The following is a 25,256-nucleotide window of genomic DNA, read 5'->3' on the forward strand; positions in this document are numbered from 1 at the left end:
TGAAAACTGGATCTGAAATCTGAAATCTGAAATCTGAAATCTGAATCTGAAATATCTGAATCACATACATAATTTTGTATCTCTATTACGTCATTTCGAATCTCATATAACAGAAGCTGGGGAAATTGAAAATACTCGATATACTTTTTTCAATTTATTATTGACATCTGCAAAAATAAAAGTTTTTTAGGGATTTTCTAAGTAATTCAGGAAGTGAATTGTATTGTTACGATCAGAAAGACAGATCCAAGGAAGATTTCCTTTTCTCATGTTTACACACCCGATACATTAAAAATCCATTGGCGATGGCTTGTAACCCGCGTTTGCCCAAACGGTAAACCGTAATTACAACCGTATCCGGAAACAAACGAGATAACTCCGACAAGTTTATTTTCGACTACCAGAGGGCCACCTGAGTCTCCGTTGCAGGTACTTTGTCCAGAATTTCCAATAGCACACATCATTGAATTAATTATTAAACCTCCATAATACATCCTGCAGTCATAGTTTGACATCACTGATACATCAGCATAAAGCAAATAAGGCGATACTCCTCCGGCACCATCTGAAGTCTTTCCGTGTCCCACGATTTTTGCATTGTAATCTTCGAACTGGTTCTCTTCTCCAATGCTGGGTAAAGTGACCGCTTGGACGTAATCTGTTGGAACAAACAAGTTGTAGGAATTATGAGCGCAGGAATGAGATTATATCCACTTACCTGAGAAAATTATATCACTGCTAAGATGTATTAAGGCGATATCGTTAGCAAGTGTCCACGGGTCATAATTATCATGAACATGAATTCCATCCGAAATATAAAAGGTTTCTGACGGAACTCCTAGAGATCCAACGCCTACCTTGAAATCGGTATTGCCACCAAGCACACCACAATGACCCGCTGTCAAAACCCATCGATTACTGATGATTGATCCGCCGCAGAAATAACCTGTGAGGATGTCAACGGCAGCATAGAATGGGAATTGGCCAGGCCCGGCTGGATTTCCATTCACAATACGACTTTGTTTACCGTCACCCAGCATAACATTCAAAGGGTGCACACGACTTTGGAGCGGTATTTTGGCTGCCTGCAGAAGAAAACAATCAGCAATGTGTATTAATCGAAATGAGGAAATTTTCCATGTCCTTTCAACAACATATTAAATGTAACACCAAAATAAGCATCCTCGTGTGGTGTCAAAATGATCATAAAGAGATGATAGAGAAAAAGTGCGAAAGGATCAGAAAAATTGGTATTCTTCAAAAATTCCATCTGTTTACTCATCTAAATAATCTACGTATATGTTAATAGCATAACAAATATTGTGCGAAACGAATATTTCTCCCCACCCCGCTATTATTAAAGAATGTGGAATTAAGATCACCCATGCCATTATTTTTCGAAATAACGTTAACCTATGGCTCCGAAAGATATTCTTTGCCTTTTTTTGTGGAGAACAAGCTTATCTATCATTCTGAAGTGATGAATTCATCTAAGTGATATTAATTCTTGGAAACAGATGGATTGATCACATATGTTATGATACAGATGGATTGATCACATATGAAACTTGTTATTTTTCATGGTTAAAACGTAAGGTTTAATAGCAAACCAGGCTGCACAGTCTGGTTACTTGTTTGCGGTTTCCGATGGCTATAAATTTTTAATTATATCTCACTTATTTTCCACAAATTTTACTTAAAAACCCTTAATATCAAAGTTTGAGCAGAATGCGCGCAAGATTGCGTGTTTGTCGCTGAAATTTTGAATGCAGTTCACTTTTAAGGAAAAACGAATTTCAGAACGAAATATCTTTCTTAATATTTGCTTAGTCCCAAGTTACGATAAGAATGAATGATCGTAACAAATTTAATTTTTTATGCGAAAAATGTGCACCAATTAAAGATTCGACCAGAACATCTGCCGCCATTTTTGCCATATATGTATAAGCTTAAAAATTAAATTGCATTACCTACTTGAAGCGTTTTACCTACAAGGACTTTAAAGAGATTATTTTGAAAAGTGAAATTTTCAATACTTTTAACAATTTCAAATGTTTGCTGAAGAAAGTAACTACCTATACATAAATACGATGAAATTCAAATATCTCGGCTATGCATGAATTGAGATTAAAAGAAATTAGTACTTGGTATTGGTTTTTGGATTTGGAATGTTTAACTAATTTTTTTAGTCTCATCAATTCTTTCACCTACGCCCATAGAAGAGGTGGCAAAAATCCAATGCTTATTCAGCAAACCGAAAATGCGCTGTAAATTGTACTGTGCTAAAAATGATATGATTGAAAAAGCACTACTTAGCTTAGCTTAGCTTGATTGACTACTCACATCCACCTTAAATCATTGAACTCGAAGTTAATCATAAATAGTTGTACAGCATTATTTAATTCAACGCAACAAATTTGTCTCATTGTAACTTAAACACATTCATTTTCCCATTGTAATTATAACATTTTTAAAACATTTCGAATTCCATGATCGCTGGCGTGGCTCAGTGGAACAAGTTCCACATCGCCAGTGGTTGCTACTCCGTGATTGACCGAGGCCATCAATTTTGTCTAGAGGTCAAAAGAATGGTGTCTGGGATTGACAGCACATTCACAATGAACAAAACTGATGCTCTCTCTTTAAACATCAATAACGGCGCCGGCCACGTCCTAGTAGTCAAAGGATAGTTGGGAAAAGGTAGAAAGGGATGAAAGATCAATCTTGTGCTTTAGGACCGAGGTCACCTCTGCATCCTAGCAAAACAATTTTGGTTTGAAGGTTCGGGTTAAAGGATATGATCGGAAGACACTTTTGACTAGTATGATCAAAACTATCAAGGCTGTTCTGCCGCTCAAAGCAAATCCGTCCCATTTACGTTTTTGTTGAAATTCTGTGTTCGTCTTTTTAATTCTGTTGAAAATCATTTGCTGGGCCCTTATGGTAGAGGGACCGACTGGCGATCATTTGTGAAATGTCTTTTTTTTTAATGTTCATCAGAAAAAGTACATACTAAAAATAAAGTTTTCTCTTGATACTACAGGTAAAATTAAAATGTTTCCAGTGATAAACTAAAAAATAATAAAAACGCAAATGGCACGGTCCCGCTATGAGCGGCAGAACACTTTCCAACATATTTTATGTAGAAAATAACGAAAATACTTAGCTTCAATATTTCCCAGAGTTTCTTCCCCGCTTAGTGTGAACGACCAGCAGCATTCAAGAAGTTTAGAGATGTTATATCGAGCTACACCATCTGGATCACGTTATGGTTGTCTGATGATTTCTTGATAGCAAATCGAAATGAAAATGTGTTTCTTGTCACATTTCATAACTTTAAGGCACAAATTAAACTTGTATATTTATGGTTTGAGAGTCTTGAAAATTTTCAGCCAAAAAAAACACAACCGTCATCGACGGCCACAGCCTACCAAGTCCTGATATGATTGAAAAAGCACTACTGATATAAAAACTCGAGCTCCCGTGCATAATGATACTCAAAAAACAAGAAAATATTTTACGAGATTTTCATGCTATTAGATAATTCATCCCAGAAACGAGAAAATAAAAAATATTTTAAAAAAAATACAATCTGCCCTTGGCAAGTGAGAATCGAACTCACAACACCATTTTCATATCTTAACCATCTTAACCAGTGTACTACCTGAGCCGGATTGAGGACGAGGGGTAATTGTCATAGAATTTCGGCCACCGATCAATCCCAAAAAAGGCACAGCGGTGGCTTCCTGGCGTTTGGCCTCCTTTCAAGGTAGTAGGGGGAAAGTTCAGATAACGCCCCACGCGCCACTCGTGTTTTGAAGAAACTGTAACATTTTAAGCCTGCAAAATATTGCCAATTTGTTTTAAATGATGTGATTGGCACAGGCTTCGGACGAATCCTGAGGCGCGACTCATTGGAGGCAGAGCAGTACCACTCATTGAGGAGGAACTCTCAAACTCCCGGTAGTCGAAAATCACTCTTTCTCGCTTCTCTTACCGCCAGAATCGCTAAGAGCGCCAGTCACTCTTTGCTCCCTCAGAGGCTCTGAGCTCCTCCCAAAGAGGCCTCCCTGGGAGAAATCCCTTTGCGTGTGACGATTCAGAATTGCGTTCGAGTTAGGTACATATGTATTTGACTGCTTCAAGTAGCTCACAGCTGCTAGCTGGCTGATGGGGGTGGCTGTGCTTACATCGTCGCACAACGAATTTTAGACTATTTTTTAACCTAAACAACGTTAACATTATTACCTACTCTAATTTACATTCAATGTTCATGTAAAAAGATTGTCAAACTTAAGGCTTTCAGATAATATGTTTAACAAAGAAATCGGTCGGTGTTGAACTACCGTCAACTAGGGCATCTAGGGCATCTAGGGTATGCACACTTATACACTTAAATGGCTTTTAAAAACTTAACGTCCACAGATAATCATTCTGCTTGTAAATCAGAAGGCTTTAGGTTGATGGGACATCAAAATTACGTAGTCAGAAAAATTATTGCTTCCCCAGCTATTTTCAAATCTACAAAAAACATACGATTATCACCCTTCTAAAAAAGGTCTAGATAAGAGGCAACAAACTTTGTTTTTAATGAAAAAATTAAATGAAAATGTTTGAAAATTTATAGTTAAAGATATATTTGTGATGTCATCATAACGCATAAAGCACCAAATGCAGTAAGTTTTTGTTTTGTTCGAATAAAGTTCAACATTTTTCTGTCAAAAATGATTTTAAAACCATAAGAGTGCTGCATACATTTAGGGGTAAAAAAATCATTTAGCTTAAATCATAAAAGTTCATGTTATGTTAGATGAAATTTTGAATTTAATAAACGTGTGATGTGAACCAATCATAACAGCATATGGAATCAAGACTTAAAAGGTGAATCTTTGATTTGCATTTTGATGAATTTTTGGCTCAGATTGGTAACTGAATTATTCAAATATTTATTTGAAAAAAAATTGTTGATTTTCCAAAAAAATATTTTTACACCGAAAATTTTGATATAGGCAAGGTATTTTATCGATACATCGAAAAATACAAAAAAATACATCTATGGCACATTTTTTTAAATTTTCTATGAGAATGAAAATATTCAAAAATCTATCTCTCAATGTAAGGAAATTAGTCATTATCATTTTGTTAACATTAAATGATAGCTTCATACATTATATTCAAATAAAAAATAACACCTTTTGATGTGGTATACAAATGTAGCATCAAAGCCTGCTGTTGCATGATGCCCCGTTTGACGGTTATTGATGAAATAATAGCTACCCGAACAAAATATTTTAAATTTCTTTACAAACTTGAGGCTAGTTGCGCGATCCCTTCTTGTGCTATTGGACTTAAATTTTGCATGTAAACTTCACGCCACAGTCTGCTAATTTGAGCCACTCTACTCAACAAAATAATTAGCGGGGACACGTCCTACCTCTTGCTATTCATATTAAATCGTTTCCAAATGGCACCGCCGGCGCAAACCAAAACAAACGAACACGAGCCAGCCAGATTCCCAGCTCATAACGTTTGCTTTAAAGCGTTCTTCCGAAGCTACTCCCGGATCTACTCCCGAAGAGCGCTCATTTATCTTTTTAGAGCAGAGCGAGAGGCAGAAAGAACTCCCTAGGAGCATTACATCTTCGAGGCAAATGGTCACTCCTTTTCATTCCTTCTCGCCGCTTGAAGAGTGGGAGCCGATTTTAGCTCCGTGGGTGTTTGCTCTCAAATGAATCCGAAGCCTGGATTGGCCATGGCAAGTATGAATTTTTCCTTAAAATGCCCCTCTGTCTCATAATTCACGCAATTTAGGTTTTTCTTCATTTCGAGGTAAATTTTAAAACATTTTCAAAAAGGTGTCACCAAGCAGTGAAAAATGAATAAGACAATATTTACTGACACATCGATAGAAAAGAATCTTAATTATGATTTTATGCTAAAAATCATACTGAACTCACTAAGATGAGCTTTTTTATGGGTACGTTTTATCACTGCCCATGCGCTCATTATAAAGCGCCAATTTTAGTATGTTGAAAACAGCATTAATTTTTCAAAACGGTCAATTTTCATTGAATGTGGATGAAAAATGTAAAACCATATTTCAAGCGTTAATTCAGCCCAAAAAAATACTTTTCATTTTTTTTTTATTAGTCCGTTTTGGTTTTCTTTCCAGTCAAAGTGTCCGTAAGTATTGGTGTGTTTTTGGTCTTCGGCTGCTTTCGGGTGTGTTCGGCTGCTAGGCGCGAATTTAATATACACCGGCACGTATTTGCAACACAGTTTTGTTCAGTGGCGTTAAATATGGGTTTTAAAAATCAAGTTTTGAAAGCAATTAAAGGAATTTGAGTAATAAAAAATCATTAGCATTTGTAGAAAACACTTTTTTTCGACGATTACACTCGTTTTTACACAAATTGTATGTGGGATACATTACAAATCAGCTATTCGCTTAGGTAGGGCATAATCACGGGGATGCAATGCTATGGGATTTCTCTGTGCACCGTCCCGGATCGGAACGAATTCGTAACCGGACCGATTACTGTCAAAATATTAGTTGTCAGTGTAAATCTGTCTGGTTTCTGTTGGAATTCTGTTAGATTTTCCTGACAATTTGGTTGTTTTGACAGCTCACTCGCAAAAAGTTATCGTCGTCAGGAAAGTTGTGTCACCAGAGCACTGAATTTCTCCAAATTCGATTGGATTTTTTGTCAGATTTCTAACCGATTCACGGGTTGAACGGACCGAAATCCAACCGATTTTGGTCCATTTTTTCGATTCGGGGTGTGACCAACGCCTTTTTGTTAAGTGTAAATGATTCTCGATTTTAAGCTTTTTTTTCCTCAGATTGAAGCTTTTTTTTGCCTTGAGAGCATTGGAGATGAAAGCTCAAATCTGAGGAAAAAAAAGCTTACATCTCTTGAAAAAAGCTCAAATCTGAGAGATGTGCTCCACACCACACACCCATAACTGCATCCCTGTGGGCATTAATAGGCATGTTCTCCTACTCCGAACAACGAATATTTTCTTTCTAGAAATCTTCTGCTTGTTTTGATTCAGAAGAATTATTCAACCAAGTAGGCTCACAATACATATTAGAGTGAAAATGTGGAGCGATGACCAAAAAAAAGGTCATCATTTGGAGCGCAATTTTCGTTACTTTAACGTAGCCTGATTTTGCCTGATTTTTATTTCACCAGTTCCCTGATTTTTGAAAAAAAAAATCGCAACCCTGCTGCTGACACATGCACGCTCCTTTTTTTAACTCAAAATTAAGTAGTTTTGGTTCAAAACAGCACTTCAGTGGCAGCGCTTAACTTTGAGTTTGACTGGGCAATCGCGAAACTAAGTTCTGATAGGCATACTCAATACTAAGTTCGACAGCCGAACTTAAATTTATTCTTTTTATTCGAGGGTTGTTTATTTTAAGGGAATTAAAGGATGGTTAAATTTTCTGTACCCGCATGGTACTGTTCCGGAACATTGCATTGCAATTACAGAGCGGCGGAAAGTTTTGACACTCCCGGTTAAAGAAAACTTCCGGATGTTACTTCCCACGGGAAGTAAATAACATCCGGATGTTTCCGGACATTCCAAGCCGATCACCATATGATGACAATGACGGAGAGAATTTAACGCTGACACGGTGGACATTCCATTATGAAGTTCCTCATAGTCTTCCGGTAATTGTTCCGGAACGACAAAATTTTGCGTCATGTTCGTTGGTTGCTCTTCCGATTCGAACTGTACTCACTAAGTGTTTTCAGTCCAACAAAGAGATTTCAATTTTTAGTTCATAAGGTCGAACTCAGCTTTGCTCCCTGGCCGAAGAAAAAAAAAGGGATCAATTTTGAGTTCGCAGTTCGAACTCCGTTTTGGACCATCGCAAGGAGAAAAAGGAGTACTTAACTTTAAGTTCATAGAATCGAACTATGTTTTGAACCTCGGTCGTTCTTAATTTTGAGTTAAGATAAAGGAGCGTATGTGCCAGTTTTTCCATAGCCAGGAGCCTTTTACCAATACGTTTAAAGAAAGCGGAATAGCCCAAGATTGGTAGATGAAAAGGTATAACATTGCGCTTAACCTCAATCGACAGAGCCGTGTAAACACAGGGTAAAAAATAGTTATGAAATTTCGAACGCTTTGTATCGGACAAAGCAAAACAAAACTACAATTTATGGAAAATTGAGGAGTCAAATTGTTCTTATTAGTAATTAGTCGCATTCTTTGAAATAACTTGTGTGGCAATCAGTAAAAGTTATGTTCAAAAGCTTCCAATATTCTGCCTACGAAACAGTTTTTCTTGTGAAATTCAGCAGTATTTTAGCAAAACAATCGAATTTCGGAAAGCATTTGTTCAAATGTAGTTGTAAAAATATGCTAAAAAAAATGACTTGTTACAATTTGTAATTAATGCTAATTTATTTTAGAACCTTAAAAAGTAGAATTTTGTCGGTAGTAAGAAATTTAACGAAAAGCCATTTTTCTAACTCTATAAAAAATGTACGTAACAAGTATTGTATCCATCTGCAAAAGCGCTTAATACATTGCTTTGGTGAACATTTTTATATTTCTTGCAGTGTTTTAAAATTAGCATTTTCTCTAGAAAACTAATATTTTTAAAATTTTCTGTACATTTCTGTGGAATTTCTATAACCATTTTTCGGTTGGCCTACTAATACATATGCGAGCAACGGAGTAGTATATCAAAGTATATCCTGGGAATAAACTACCTTGTGTGTTTCAAAGTACTATGGTACGATCGGCTTCGGAATAGATAAACCCACACAATGACAACACTTAGAGCAAAACTCGTGGAGAACTAGATAGGCTCTGCTTATAATCGAAAACAGTGAATTCTGAGATATAGAATGCTGAATTTCTGGTTCTGAATGTGTTAAGGTGAAACAACAATTAAAAATCTAAAGATGGACAATGATGTTGCATAAATTAACGGGCTAAATTTCTTAACATTACTAATAAAATTTTAACTCCAAAAACAAATGAAATTTTGCCTTCATTCAATTCCCTAGGCCCTCGCACTATTCCCTTTTAATTTTTTGTCCTTCAAATTTACCATTTGTAAGGGTTTCTAGCCTTTTCTACTAGACTGGCTTGCACTTGGAAAATGTTCCATTTATTTAAATATCAAAAATTTACCTCAACCTACAACCAAAAATTACACCAAATCTATAAATTTACTAAGGAAAAAAGTTAAACTCTCACATAATTCAACCTGTTTGCTTCTAAACTTTATGATTTCTTCAGAAAAGGTGTTTGTTTGCGAACCTTCGAGAAAATAGATATTTTAAGATTTTGAAATGACATTTTTACTTACATTTGATATTTTCAAAAAGTAAACCAAGTTTTTTCCAATTTGAAACTCAACTTATAAGTTTTTAAACGCAGAAAAAAGTTTTGGGATTTTTTTAACTTCCGACTTAGTTTAAATTATTATCTGAAAAAATTTCATGTTGATCAAAGCTACCCCGGTGATCAATGTTACCCCGCTTTACGGTAAGTCTAAAAATTTTACTTATTTTACATTTGAAAACCACACGTAAACTTAAGGTGCTCGTCTTACCCTTAATCCCCTATATTGTAGACAACTTACCTGTACAGCAGCCAAAGCTGCAAACAAAATAAGGAAGAGTTTCATTTCTTCTATGTTAAACACTTGGAGGGTAAAAGTTAACTTGTGGTGACTTAGATTCTTGGTTCCGATTTTATACCAATTCCAAACCCAAGATTTTTCTTATCCCGATTCTTTTTTTCCTCTGACAAAACGTCGCTGCGTGTTTGTAATAAATATCACACGATTAGATTACCTGAAGGTGTCGAATTCAGTAGGGTATTGATAAATTTGAATTGAACACTTTTTGCCATAAAACACTTAACTGAGTTATTTTTGGATAAGTTTCAAGAAAATCTTCAGCCCTAAGGTTCAAAACGTTTAGTTTTGGTTCGAAACTGATCTTTGCAAAATTTTAAAGTACCGTTTCATGGAAAATTGAATGGTTTTTTTTTTCTACCATGCAACTAAGCACTCAAACCTTTCAATTTATGAAGTCATTAAAGTAAATTTTCAGTGTGAAACTTTTTGAGAGACCAAGTTCCGTAGTGGCGAATCTTTCAAAACAAATGAGTTAAAAGCTGGATAATGAGGGTTAGTTATTTTAATTGAAAAAAATCAAAAAAGCCCTTGCGCCTAAGAAATTGAAAATTACCCTAAATCGACTCAGTGTATTACAACACGTACAAATTAAACGGGTCAGAAGGCGTCTTTCTTCTCCTGTATCACCTTATAATCCATTATCGAGGACAGATCTTATCGAGCATTGGTCAAGGGTTTGTTTTCAACCGTTGCAATCTTTACACACTGTGAATCATTAATTTTATAAGTGCACGATTATTTTGATATTGATCGATGATTTCTTCAAAATGTATATAATTTTGGAGAACCTACATAGGATATATTTGAGAACGTTGTACAATTTGGAGAATGAAAAGAAGGACTACGCGAATGATAAAAAAAAATCCTTAATTGTTCAAACTATACACTATTAAAACTTTCCATCTCTGTGTTTAGGTGTCGCAATATATTATTTTCCAATTCGATAAACAAGAAATTTGCTTGAAAAATTAATTCTTAGCTGTCTAATTTTCAAATTTGAAATCAGTATTTCCGAAAAATCAGAAAACTAATGCAAATCAAAATTCCGAAAAAAGCTCCTGACAAAAGAATAAATGCTCAGAAATAGAATACATAAAATATAACACCAGATTTAACCCTTCGTTTCAAATTTGCAACAATTAATGTACACTTTTTGGAAAATCGTATTTTATTTTAATTTTTTTCTTGATGTACACATCATTTCTAACTGTTTAAAATCATTTTTAAGGAAAAATAAAAAATCATGAAACGGGAGAACGAAAGTAGGCTTTGACGAAGAAAATTTTCCGCGTGTGTCAAAATCATTGTCCTAAGAAATATTTTTAATGAAATTTAATGAAAAGTTAAATGTCTACACTGATTATGTGGTTAGCTGTTCCCTGCGATAGTAAAGCTGGACCAACCTATCAGGCTATCGAAATTCGATCCAAGTCTTCCCGGAAGGTCCTCTGGCAGAATTGGTAGTTGGCAGTAAACCGCAGCTAAGTATTATTAATTTTTCTTGAATTCATCCTTCATAATCCGGAATAAATATATTCCAATAAGTACTTTTGTGACGTATTGCGATAAAAAATTACGAACTTTTTAGGTATTTGTTACCTGAAGACTTTGATTTCGGGTCCAATATTCATTTTAAGCACACGGAAGCTCCTGCGAGTGAATTTCATTTGATTCGTCATTTTAATTTTGAGATTAATTAATATATCTTTACTACTCTTGTATGAGAATATATAATAAACTGAGGCTGGCTAGAAATTGTACCATGAATTTTCAAAACAATTTTGTAATCGTAGTTTAAAAAATCGAATTTTCTACTTCTTTGTTCAGGTAAATTTTAAAGTTTTTTGAGATTCATCATGAATATGTTTAGCAAAAATTTTGAAAATTTATGAGTTTATCAGGAAAATAAATAATAGATTTGATATATGTAAATATTCCATAATTTTTTTCGGGGTTTCAATTATGTTTTCTTTGTTTTTATAGTTAAAATAGGATGTACGCTTTAAAACGCTTCTTTTTATCATATTAAATTACGAATGTTGGTTAATCGTCGCGATGTATTGTTGTTGAATTTTATCGAGGTTTTTCGGCGAGTTTTACAAATTAAAAACGTTTTTATACCATTTGTCCAGACGTTTCGAGCTACTCTGGTATTCGCTCCTCTTCAGTGGACAGAATTACTGGCTTACGTCTATACTAATTTTCAATTTCAATTTTCAATTAGTATAGACGAAAACCAGTTATTCTGTCTTCTGAAGAGGAGCGAATACCAGAGTAGCTCGAAACGTCTGGACAAATGGTATAAAAACGTATTTAATTTGTAAAACTCGCCGAAAAACGTCGATAAAATTCAACAACATATTAAAATACTAATGCGTTTCATAAAATATCACTTATTCATGTTAAACGTCTCGAGATTGTTGTTCATAAGCCTCATTGTCAGTTTTAGGAGTTCCAGTAGGAAACTTTAGGTGCATAGGAGGTGTAGGACGAAATGATCACCCGCAATGCTGGCCTAGCATCTCTCAGGGTTTACCTTCCCCAAATTTACCCCTCTGAAACCTCCCCATGTTTATTGGTGGATCGCAGAGATCTCTGCATCTACCGTTTAAGTAAACGCGTGTCACTAAAAGCGACTAATATACCCTCCCTTTCACCACACAGTCCGCAGGGTTCAGCCAGGGCACCTTCAACATTCTGTGAGGGCAAGTTTTTCAATTTAAGAGATTCTATAAAAAAAAAGGTTTTTTTTAAATAACTGTAGAATGTACCCTTTTACTCTACCCCGTGAAATTAGGTTAAATTTATTTTATGAGCTTTTCAATTTATACAACCGTATGGCACCTCTCTTCTCTTTCCTATCCCGTGAGGAGAACCAAATCATCTTGGAAATATTTCTCGTATTTGAAGACTCTTCCCAATACTCTACCATCTGCTAGGGGGCTGTTCACTAATTACGTAAGCACATAGGGGGGGAGGGGGGGTTTTAAATTTGCTTACGATCTCTTACTAGTGGGGTAGGGGGGGGTTTCGAAAAATCTTACGTAAGAAATGTTGCATTGATCAATCTTCACAGCCATACGAAAATATATTACTCAGGTTTTATTCCTCATTACCATTTTTCACAGTTATTTCAGTGATACCATCCAAGCCACTACCAACTCTAAATTTGACAAACTAGTTACCAAAAAAATCGTAAAACTTTATCGCTTAGCGCTGAAATGAATCTCAGCTGAAACCTGATAATTAACAACCTTATTGTCGTTAAACATTTTTGCACCAATTCTAGTAGTACAGAATGATTTTTTTTAGATTTTTATAATTTTGAGGTCAAAACATAACCATTTTTATGGTACCTGGTGTTAACCTGATCTTTCACTCTTTTTTTTTTATTTGGAATTTAGATTATGTATTGTTTAGTCGATTGGGGAAATTTATTGAAAATAATTGCTGCTACGAACATGCTATGTCTTAAATAATATGTTCTATAATTGTTTGTGACATTTCATCTGTTGTTTTGTATAAATTATGCTCTTCAAATGCTTATATTAAGTTTTACTTAAAAAGTGCTTTGGTTTGAAGCATGAAGATCAAAATTTTAATATTTTCGAGCTATTTAAAAAAACGTGTCAATTTTTCAAATAATCAAAAACGTAAGATCTTACTAGGGGGGGAGGGGGGGGGTTTTGAAAAATCTTACTTTTTCTTACCAGGGGGGGAGGGAGGGTATAAAATTTCCAAAATTATGCTTACGTAATTAGTAAACGGCTCTAGATAAGAACCCGAGTTAAAAAAAAAATTATTTGGGAGCTCTCTTTCCCCTTTCTATCGCATCAGTAATAAGAGGAAGAAGCCTTATACAATCAAAGAAACAAAAGTCTACTCGAATACCCTACGATTAGTTCTCGAGTAATGCATAAAACTGTATGGGAGTCCCCCCCCCTCCCCGGAAGAATAGATGGGTCTCAAACGTCGTAGAAACTTGTCTCGTAGCTTTATACCTTCCTTTGTGAAATTTGGACTCATCTGCATGATTAGTTATTGAATAAAGCATTAAAATCGTATGGAAGACCCCCTTCCCCTTTGTGTCTCCCGATTCGAAAAGGGTAAAGTCCCAAATAATCATAGAAGCATTTCTCGTATCCAAATGACCAACCCATGTCAAACTTTGTTCCATTTGCATGGAAGGCCCCTCCCCATTTTCTATCTGCCCACTGGAAGGAGGAGTCTCAAACCATCTTCGAAAAAAATTTCCTACTCATATACCTTCGCATGTCAAAATTGGTTCCGTTTGCTTGATTAGTTCTCGACCGTTGGTTGGAGAATCCAGAGGTGAAAAGGGCATATGTGGAACAGCTTGAATCTTGAGCCTCGGAACTGCCGACAGACGGAACAGTCGAAGAACAGTGGTGTAGAATCAAGAATGCCTTTACCATGACGAGCCATGCTACTGTAAAGTCTGTGGAAGAAGAAGTGAATGGATGTCGGATGAAAGGAAGATGATCGATGATTCCTGCTGAGATGCTCAAAGCCGACCTTACCTTGTCAGCACAAATATTGCACCGTCTTTTCGCTGACATTTGGAATACTGCAACATTCCTGGCCGACTGGGTGCAGGATAAGTACTCTACAAAGTGATCCTGAACAGGACCCAGGAGAAAATCGACGCTACACTCCGACGCTACACATCATAACGCTAAGAAATCAACGAATTCCAGGATTCTCTTCCGATGGTATTTGTTGATTTCGAAAAACCATTCGACCCACTGAACCACGAAAACATTTCTGGGTGACTCTAAGGCGACGAAGAGAAACTAGTCCATCTCATCGAAGCACAGTACGAAACATTTCCGTGCAAGGTCTTGCACGACGGTGTCTTGTCCGATCCAATCCCGGTAAACACCTGGAGTGAGCCAGGGCTGTATCTTATCACCGCTACTTTTTCTAATCGATGATAATGGATGAGATTCTGACTGGATCGATCGACTGTGCACCGAACCGAGGATTGCCGTGGAATCCTTCAATAATGGAGTATCTGAACGACCTTGACCTGGCTGACGATAATGTTTTGCTCGTCTAATCACAACCGGATATGCGGAGCAAACTCGACGACCTGACCGGAAGCTCCAAGGCAGCAGGTCTCAAAGTCAATGTCGGAAAGACCAAATCGATGGAGATCAACACAGGAAATCGATCCAGTGGAGTGCTTCAACTACCTTAGTAGCCAGACTACGCCTCATAGTGGTACCAAGAAAGATATCGAAACCCGGATGAGAAAAGCCGGTTTGCGTTTGCGAGTCTCCGAAAGATCTGGCACTCACGCCAAATCTCTCTACAAATTAAAATCCGAATCTTCAACTAAACGTCAAATTTGAATCGTTGTACGGATGCGAAACTTGGCGCACATATGCGCTGACGACGCGAAAACTGCAAATTTTTGTGAGTCGCTGCCTGCGGAATATCATCAGAGCTTGGTGGCCTGCCAACTGGATCTCAAACGTGGAACTACATCGCCGGTGTCATCAAAAGGCGTTAGAAATCCAGATTTGGGCACGTAAGTGAAGATGAATTGGGCACACGCTGCGAAGAGATGAAAACGAGATTTGCTGAGAGGCGCTTGACTGGATCCAAATGGGCATCGAAGAAGAGGCAGGCCCAGAAGCTCGTGGCGGCGTAGTCTACCCGCTAAAATCCGCACAGTTGACGAGAACCTTAGCTGGAAGCAAGTGAAGACGCTGCCTCCGGATCGTAAGCAGTGGAGATCTTTTATCTCAGTCCTATGCGTCGGTCTGTTACCGATTCATCAAAGTCAACATTCGGTACCAATTCAATGGAGGAATACAAATATTTGTTTTGTTTGCGCGTGTTTGTTAATTTGTTTTTGTTAGTTTTGGCTCATTAGATGTTTAAAATTTAAATTTAAAGTAGCTATAAAACAGTTTGCCTAATATGTCGGAATCGGGGTTGACCGTCAAATGACAGGTGTCAAATTATACATCTGAGACCGGATCCAGAATAGGCTCAAAAGGAAAGAGCGAAACTCTTGGGCTTATGCGTGAACGGAAGCCATTGGCTCGTTCACTTAATCAGGAACACGGAAACGACAAACACGTCGAAATCCTCACCGAAGATTTCAAGTAGTTCGGAGTATTTTAGTGTGCGGAGTGTCCGGCCAAGTGAGCCGAGGAAAAGGGAGGAACCGTGGCCAGAAGCAAGTGAGGTCAGTTTTACACTTCCGTCAATCGGTGTAACTCTGCTAAGTGCCCGGTGAAATCCCCAACCGTCCTGGGAAGCGTCAAGCCGTTTCCAAACGCTTTGCCAGGTTTTAAAGTGTTCCGTCCGCATTGCTAACATCACGAGAAGCAGCTCCGAGCGACGCCCCTGTGGGCGGTGTAAAATTTTGGGTAAGACCCGTCAACACTACCTGACCCGCGGCCTACATCTCTACGGCCGGGGTGCCGGTACTTCGGTCTGGTGATCGGTAAACAAACCACCCACAATCCCGATCCAGCCACCGAGAGCAACATTATCGTCGCCAGGTTATCTACGATTTCTGGCGGATTAAACGGAGGTAACAGCATACGAGTTCGAGACTGCAGGGATGGCCATCCCAGGTGCCGATGAGATTCCCCGATGACGGCAGAAAAACGGCAAGAATCGTATTTCCCACCTCTTGTAATTTAACCTGTTGTAATGAGCCCTTGTGTATTTGTCTTGTTCGATTGGATTTGTCCGCTTTGTTGGCAGCGATTGGTCGTACCCGTCCTCCCTGAGAACGTGCGCCGACCCTGAGAGCGTAAGTATTTGAGTTGAGCTGGCCGGAGGTGGATGACCTAGTCATTAACTTTCAGGTCAATCGGCGCCGGACCCTTAGGTACGTATTTAGGTGTGAGCAGAGTGTGTGCAGTTTAGCGCTCACAAGAGTGTGGGTTAAACGAACTTTGCTCTTGCACTTATGAGCAACACCTCAGGAGTCGTCTGAAAGCTGAAAATAGCTGCCGAACAAAAGAGAGTCATATTTGAGTTTCGTTACAAGATTTCTATAATAATTTTTTTTTTGTAAATTTTGTAATTTTGTAAAATTGGTTAAATAAGAAGAGAGAAACATCGATTTTAGTCAGGACTATCAAATTAACAGTCCTTGAACTTTGAAGGTAAAAAAATCTGGGTCCCATGAGATTTTAAAGAAAACTTTGGGTTTCGGAAATATGGAGATTTGAAATAAGAGTCTTTTTAATTTCTTTTATAGTTGAGCTTGCATCAATCGATATAATTTTAACCGCTTGGCAGTCTCTCTCAACAAACATAGGTGTCCTAATTTTACGTTTGTCCATAAAAACGTCTCACTCAACGCTTCCCCACAAACAAGCCATCCGTGAAGGTTTTGTTTAAGTTTACTCTTGTCGTCTCGCCAAAGACCACATACATACAACAGTCATCCACTTCCAAATTTAGCCAAAATAGGGTAGGTAGGTATATTACGTCAGTCAATCCCTCGCAAGGAACCCAACCAAAAACCAAACTGCTCCGTTTGTCATGATAGCACGCACCAAATCCCGAACCCTCCCCCCTGATGGTGAAAAGGTTTCAGCTGTGTATATAGGCCAGGGTAGTAAAAATATCTAGGTCAATGTAGCAATTTTCCGGCCCATTCCTCGCTACACTCGAACCGTGCGTCTCAAGTGTGTTCAAAACTCCCCTCCCTCGTGGAGAAGTGAATCCTGATGAAATTTTGGGTGCGTTCACGTTTCGCCTGTGTTATCACAGAGCATCCGGTTTCGGTGCTGCCTCAGCTTACGTTTCTTCAGAAGGATGACAGTGCGTGGATTTGGTTTCACTGAAGTGTTGATCTGCCTATTAGACGAAATTTCAACACGGTGACATGTATTTATTCGATGCTAAAAACAGTGTGAAAATAGCATAGAAAGGCTTTTACAAAAAATTGTGCAACACTTGAAACATTCCGTTTACATAATCCCTGAAGCAATTATTACTCCATAAAATCCTATTTGTTTTATTTCACCGGGCACCAGACATGGGCTGAAAACAAAAAAAAAAATCTTGTTCTGAAGGCGTCGACCTGGAGAATTTCTTCCAAGAAAGCGTTATGCTAATATTATCGTTTCTGATGGATTCTATCAAGATGTGGCTACACAATCATTAACACGAAACAGCACCATTTATTTGGGCAACAGTCCGATGAAAACCGATAGGAAGTTTGTGGTAACCTAGCCGAGCTCTGTTTCCAAGTAGAAAAATTCTAAGATTTTTTTTCCTTTTTAAAAAAATTAATGACGATTCTTACCCGTCATTTTCCTTTGTTCTAGCTATAGTTTGCGTCTATCTTATTTATACAAATTTAATTTTCCAAATTGTGAAGAATGCAGCGCATTTTGTTGATTAACGATTGGACAAACCGATATCACACATAGCTTAAAGGGTGATACGGTCAAAATTTGGTCAATATCAACTTGACGTATTACTTTCAATTTTGTATTTAAAAAACACCTGAACACCCCTCATTTTGAAGGTGTGTGTGTGTGTGTAGAAAGTTGCTTCTATTTTGATTTTGGAATTCACTCTTCAGTTGTCAAAATGCCGTCTAAGGAAGTAGAGCAGCATATCAAAATTTTGCTCGCGCATCGCGGAAATCCGAGCTACTCGCAAGCAAAGCTGGCGAAATCGCTAAAAGTTGCCAAATCAACCGTTACAAATGTAATTAAAGCATTTGGGGAACGTTTGTCGACAGCCAGGAAGTCTGGATCGGGGAGAAATCGAAAACCGGAAGCCGCTGAGACGACAAAGAGAGTTGCCGGTAGTTTCAAGCGAAACCTTAACCTCTCTCTCCGAGATGCCGCAAATAAGCTGGGTGTATCGTCTACAACCGTGCATCAAGCCAAAAAACGAGCCGGACTATCGACTTACAAGAAGGTAGTTACTCCAAATCGCAATGATAAACAAAATACGACCGCCAAAGCGCGATCCCGGAGGCTGTACACGACGATGCTGACGAAGTTTGACTGCGTGGTAATGGACGACGAAACCTACGTCAAAGCCGACTACAAGCAGCTTCTGGAACAGGAGTTTTATACGGCAAAAGAAAGGAGAAAGGTAGCAGATATTTTCAAGCACATAAAACTGTCAAAGTTCGCGAAGAAATATCTGGTTTGGTAAACCATCTGTACCTGTGGCTTGAAAAGCAGCATTTTCATAGCTTCCGGGACTGTCAACCAAGAAATTTACGTGAAAGAGTGTTCGAATAAACGTCTGCTGCCTTTCCTGAAGAAACACGGTTATTCCGTACTGTTTTGGCCGGATTTAGCATCTTGCCATTACAGTAAAAAGGCCATGGAATGGTACGCCGCCAACAACGTGCAGGTGGTTCCCAAGGACAAGAACCCTCCCAACACGCCAGAGCTCCGCCCAATTGAGAAATACTGGGCTATTGTCAAGCGGAACCAAAAGAAGACCAAAAAACTGCTAAGGACGAGCAGCAGTTCAAGGCAAACTGGCTTTCTGCGGCGAAGAAGGTGGACAAGGTGGCTGTAAAAAAATCTGATGGCAGGGGTTAAGCGTAAGGCCCGGCAATTCGGATTTGGAAAAGCGGAAGCCTAACTGAATATTTTTCCTGAGTTTTATACTAATTAAACTTAAATAAGAAATTTAATTTGATTTTTTAAATAGACGATTTCACCGATTTACACGCGTTTTCTCTTGACTAAATTTTGACCGTATCACACTTTACTGCTTTGAACTAAAGATCGCTTTCTGCTACACAGTATACAGTGATTTCATGTAGCGCCGCTAACGTTTCTGTTGAATTTTAAATAAAATCTGATTTTGAAAATATAATTATAATTATCAAATTACTCCACCACAATTAATCTATTTCAAATTTCTTCTTTTATTACAGATGTGATTTTGAAGTTCTCCGGAAGATTATTTTTGCCATAACCAAGTAATACCTCATGGTGCCTCCTCGCGATTTTTTGCTATTCATAGTGTTGGGCGCTGACCCATTCGAGTATACACATAGTGAAACTAGCAAATTTGATAGTCAAGCAGGTCTCATTATTAGAAAACGAACGCGTTAATTGGCTTTATTTCCAAATAAATTAAACCGATAAGTGACAGTGAAAGTGGATAACACCGGAGAGGCAACACCAAGCGGAAACACGCCGCAGGAATGTAAATCCAAAAAGATCATTAAAGCATCTCCAGAAGCAGCAGCACATCACCAAAAGCAACAGCAATTGACAGCACCAACAGCAGCGACAGCAGCAGCAACAGCAAACGCAACATCAATCGTCACACGCCCAAAACTTGCAATTGCACGGCTCAAATCGATCGAAACAACTTGCACCACCACAACTACGACGACAACGACCATCGTTCGGAGCGCTGATTCCGAAGGTGAAGAAAGTCGTCGTTCCAGCACAACTGCAACCGAAATCGAAACCGCAAGCTCTTCTTCGAGACAGCAACTCGTTCCCCGGAAAGGAACATGCACTTTGAAGGTGAAAATATTCCTCATCAAACACCTGTCTAAGCTTGTGGCGTGCAACAAAAAGATGTTCCTACCGGTTAAGTCCAACACGTGAGTAGCATTTTTTTTTAAAAGTATTTTTTTCGTTTGCTCCATGTTGTGGGGAATGCCTAAAATTGAGTTACAGGGAGGTTTCAAATTTCAAAATTTGAGTGCTCCCCCCACCCCTGCAACTAATTTATCATTCGAAATAACAAACTGTACAAAATTTAAATTTTATATCTCCAAGGCTACCCAAAAGTTCGTTTAAATACATAAACAAATGGGGGAAACGATGAAATGTCCATTAAAAAGTCATAAGTTTTGCTGGCAACACTTGAAATTAATTGTTTCAAAAAAAGTTTTCTTTAGTTTAAAATCAAGCGAACAAATTTCAAGTAATTTTGTTCAGACAGTGACGTTCAAAAAAGAATGAAATCGCGTAAAGCTTCTTCTAAATTTAACAAGCTTCCATTTCTCTCTCGGTTGATATATAATAATAATAACTTATTCATAATGACTGGAAACAAAGATACAGCTATTCCCGTAAGAAAAGGGAAATTTGAAATTGCTTCACTAAATTCACTATTTTTGTCAATTTTCATTGAAAATCTTGTTTCGTCAAAATTGATTAACGCGATCATAAATGGTGCCGAATAGAAAATGAGATTCATTATCGCCCAAAAGACGATTTTATTCTTTTTTGGACGGGTGGGGACCGAGAAAGTTATTACGATTTTCATTCGCGCACAACAAACTATTCTTCGCAAAAGATGCCTAAAGAATGAACGATCTTTTTTGCAGTTGGTTGAAGTGTAAAACTATTCTTTTTACATGAAGGTTTCTTCTGTTGATTGTAACCTTTTAAAACCAATGGGGATTTATTCTCTTACAAGATCTTTCAATAAGGGTTAATTACAATAGGTGAGGGCTAATCTGTTTACAAGCAACAATTTGAAGAATTTGAACGGAAATATTGAAGGTTAACAAGGACTTGTCCACTAGCAAGCCCTTTTTTATTTAACTTCATTCAAAAACTGTGGGGACTTGTCCAAGCTATCTTTTATCGAAGTTAATTCAAAACAATGGGGACTTGTCCTCCTGCAAGGCATTTTTAATTTAATTTTATTCCAAATAATGGGACTTGCCCTCTTGCAAGCCATCTTTAATTTAACTTAATAAAAACAATGAGGACTTGCCCTTTTGCAAGCCATCTTTTATTTAACTTCTTTCAAAAGCAAAGGGAACTTGTTCTCTTGCAAGTCATATTTTATTTAACTTCTCTAAAAACAATGGGACTTGTGCTCTTGCAAGCCATCTTTTATGTAATTTAATTAAAAAACAACGGGGATTTGTGCTCTTGCAAGCCATCTTTTATTTAACTTCATTCAAAAACAATGGGAACTTGTCCTCTTGCAAGCCGTCTTTTATTAAATTTCATTCAAAACAGTTGGGACTTATCCTCTCTCAAGTCATCTTTTATTTGACTTCATTCAAAAACAGTATGGACCTGTCCTCTTTCAAGCCATCTTTTATTAAACTTCATTCAAAGACAATGGGGACTTGTCCTCTCACGAGCCATCTTTTATTCGACTTCATTAAAAAACATGGACAAGTCCAATGACCAGCATTATCTAAATGTGATTGATTGTAAAATGAAAGTCTAGCGGTATGTTTTACAAAAATATGTTTTTAAAAGCAGCTTCGATTTGTCGCTTTTAATTTTTAAAAGAAATCATTGAAAATCAATCATCAACATTGAAAATCCGAATCAGATGTGATGTTAAGATATTTTTTTAAACATGAACAAAAGTTTTTCAAGAAATATGTTCTAGGGACGTCAATATCAATTTAAACCTAACTATCTTCAGTTTCCAGGCAACCAAAAGAACATTTACTTTTTCAAAATTTCTGTCATGCAATTTGTTCCATATTTCAGCCAATCATATTGAAGTCATTATTTTCTAAAGAAAACCATCCCTGGGAGTCTGTTTGCCAGTTATTTCAATATTGACAAGCTCAAATACCAAAAAACTAAAGTGGACAAGATGGACTTTCCTAGTCTTAGCGGTCAGATGAAACCACTTTAAAAACACCAAACTGAAAACGATTATGAAAAAATCGTAGCCCTTGATGAAAAAGAAGACTGTGAAAGAATTTAACCAATGCTTTCAGCTTTAGAAATACGATAAGATTGTGAAGATTTTTTTTCGAAGTTACGCAATTTTCATAAAAGTTATTGAAACGCTGTTTCAATAACAATCACAAACTTTGATTGAAAAATTATCAAAGGCTTATAGTTGGTCAGGCATACGTTTAAAGTATTCATTAATGCAGGTACTGTATCACAAATGCAGTTTATTTTTTTTTAATTGTATAAATTTTTAAATCATATAAAAACCTTATTATTCGCTACTGATCACTGGTTTTTTATCAATCTGTAAATTTTTGAATGGATATAAATAATGTTTATTTTCCGATGTAAACATACTCAGAAAAAATATTGTTCTCTTTTATAATATAAGTTTATCAATGCCTTAAAAGATTTTCATTCACAGAATTTAAGCTATGGATGATTGCAATAATGAATCAAGTTCAAATTTCATCAACTAATTCAAACCAGATTGATTTACCAAGACATATATTAAGATAGAATAATACTTAGCTTTGCATTCATCGTTGAACGGTTAAATTGTCCTTCATCCTGGGAACCGAAACCGGACTCAAAACAAAAAATGCTTTGCCGAAATTTATCACTTTTCGTTTCTTTAAAATTCTTCAAACGAAGTTCACTGAATTTATCACAGCATGATCAGACATGTAAAGGTCTTCCGGGAGCATGACTTACGCCATTGTTCATTGATTACGTAATTTCCGTGATGCCAGATCATTAAATCATTTATTATTTTAACTCATTTTCAAGAACAATAAGTTCATACTAGGAATCCGAACACTTTTTTGATATAATATTTCCCAATAATATATGGAAAACATATATTATTGGTTTGTTCTTCTACAAAATCAAAACAATCAAAAAAAAAATTGTAAATTGATAAAAACTTCATTCGGAACTCTACCCGCACATTTTCACCATCTTTCATTTCGTCAAATTTTCTATCCGTCTATAAAAGTTTCATAATCTTAAGATGTTTTTACTTAAAAAGACATCACCTTTCACCGATAAGGCCGATAAAATTAGTAACAAATCTTCTGCTTTCATCCAATAAAATTGAAAAGGGAGAGAAGATATGTGGTATTTGAAAACATGTCTACAAAACATTTTCCCCTCATCCCTTCTTTTTTGAAACCATTTTTTCACCAGATAGTAATAAAAAGTTAAAATTTCAAGATGACATCATACAGCATGAGAGTAAAGAGCGGTTCGAAATCAGTTGTACCGAATAATTTTTTCTATAACTGTCTGCCAACTGCATCATTGATATAAAGTCGCAAATGCCATAAAGACGGTGCAACGAATATACATATTCGTAACAACAAAATAAAATGTTTGTTCATTCGAAGGTTAGCTTTCAAGTGAGCAACACGCGTTTTTTGACTGCTCTCCAACCGGATATCTTTCACTGCGTCGAAGGTCACTCGAGTTTTTTTTTTCCTGTTCAGTGTGTGCAGTTTCTTACTCATCTGTGGTTGGCACGGAAAATGGATGGTGACCCGGGGGGTCCTGGGACATTCGGCTCGCGTTTTGAGCTATTGTCTCAGACAGACGATTTTTCAACGACGGACCCGAAAAAGAGTAGGCTGAAGAAATGGCGAGCTAATGGCGTAGGAAATTCGGCCACCTTGTTAACAAGATGGTTAGAGTTGACAAACATGATGGACCACGTTTTCTCATAATGGAGCGTAAGGATGCCGGCGTGACTATGGATAACGTGAATTGGAAAGTACACTCCGATTTATGCTCCAGTGATCATTTTCCAATAATCATAACTATTTTGTCATCTCAAAGTAATAATGAGCGAAGACCTCGGTGGGTTAGTTCAGCTGCAGATTGGAATTTGTTTCAACGTTTGGTTTCAACGAATTTAAATCCCATAAGCTCATCTCAATCAAAAATGAATTTTTTGAATAGCGTCATCATAAATTCTGCTACAGTATCTATTCCAAAAACATCTTCTAACACCAAAAAAACAAAACCCCCATGGTGGAACCTTGAAATATCGAACGCTATTAAAGAACGCAAAAAAGCTCACCGTATTTTTAACAATAATATGTCAGATGAAAATAAGATAGCATATTCTTTAGCAAAAGCTAAAGCAAGGCGAATCATAAGACAATCTAAACGAAAATCATGGGAATCTTATGTTTCTTCAATTAATCTTCACAGGAAATGTGGACAAAAATACGCAAAATATCCGGAAAATTTAAGAATAACAACATTACTGCCTTGAAAGTTAACGGTACAATCATAACTGACCCAAAATCTATGTCGGAAGAGTTAGGGCGATCTTTTTCTTTTATCTCTAGTTCTGCCAACTATGGTTCTAATTTCTCTGTGTACAAAAATCAACGCGAAACAGAAGACATAATGTATTTCGATGATCCAAGTTATTCCAGGTTAAACGATAATTTTTCTTTGATTGAACTTGAAACAGCTCTCAAAAGTTTTCGAGGATTCTCCCCTGGACCTGATGACATTACTTACGAAATGCTACAAAATCTTCCCATAGATGCTAAACATTTTTTGTTAGAGACATATAATGAAATATATTCATCTCATTCTGTTGTGTCAGACCATTTTTCTCGGGTAGGGAAATAAAAAACCAACCTTTCTCGGTGTGAACAAAAACTAAGAGAGCATTTATTTCGTTTCCATCAATAATTACAGTTTTTCCCGCGAAAAACTGTAACATGTTTCAACCAATTGAGCATTCTGGCAACACTCAGCACATCATAAAACATGACAATTGGTACAAGGGGCTAACGTGGCTTTCAGTTTCAGGTGACCAATATTGTTGAGATTCAACATCCTGGCCACCTAAAACGAATGTTTTAAATTTGGCGGCCCTATTGTTTGTTTTGATTTTCAGATATGCACGTTTG

The 25,256-nt window shown here is 37.1% G+C and overlaps 2 protein-coding genes across 3 annotated transcripts in view; one reads left to right on the forward strand and one right to left on the reverse strand.

Moving 5' to 3' along the window:
• The window catches only part of LOC129745201 (kelch-like protein 17), a 146,573-nt gene that overhangs the window by 45,221 nt on the left and 76,096 nt on the right, over positions 1-25,256 (forward strand). For both annotated transcript variants that reach the window (XM_055738128.1, XM_055738129.1), the window contains exon 2: positions 19,584-20,267. In XM_055738128.1, the coding sequence (XP_055594103.1) occupies positions 20,242-20,267 (26 nt within the window). In that variant the 5' untranslated portion in view covers positions 19,584-20,241. The remainder of the gene's footprint in view (positions 1-19,583; positions 20,268-25,256) is intronic.
• LOC129745203 (chymotrypsin BI-like) lies at positions 142-9,707 on the reverse strand. The gene is made up of 3 exons (XM_055738130.1): positions 9,611-9,707; positions 719-1,085; positions 142-658 (listed from the first exon to the last, which is right to left on the reverse strand). Exons 1-3 carry the CDS (start codon positions 9,653-9,655, stop codon positions 273-275), a joined length of 798 nt encoding a protein of 265 aa, XP_055594105.1. The 5' UTR covers positions 9,656-9,707; the 3' UTR covers positions 142-272.

This window comes from Uranotaenia lowii, chromosome 2 (genome assembly GCF_029784155.1).
Source record: "Uranotaenia lowii strain MFRU-FL chromosome 2, ASM2978415v1, whole genome shotgun sequence".
Classification (NCBI taxonomy): Eukaryota; Metazoa; Arthropoda; class Insecta; order Diptera; family Culicidae; genus Uranotaenia; species Uranotaenia lowii.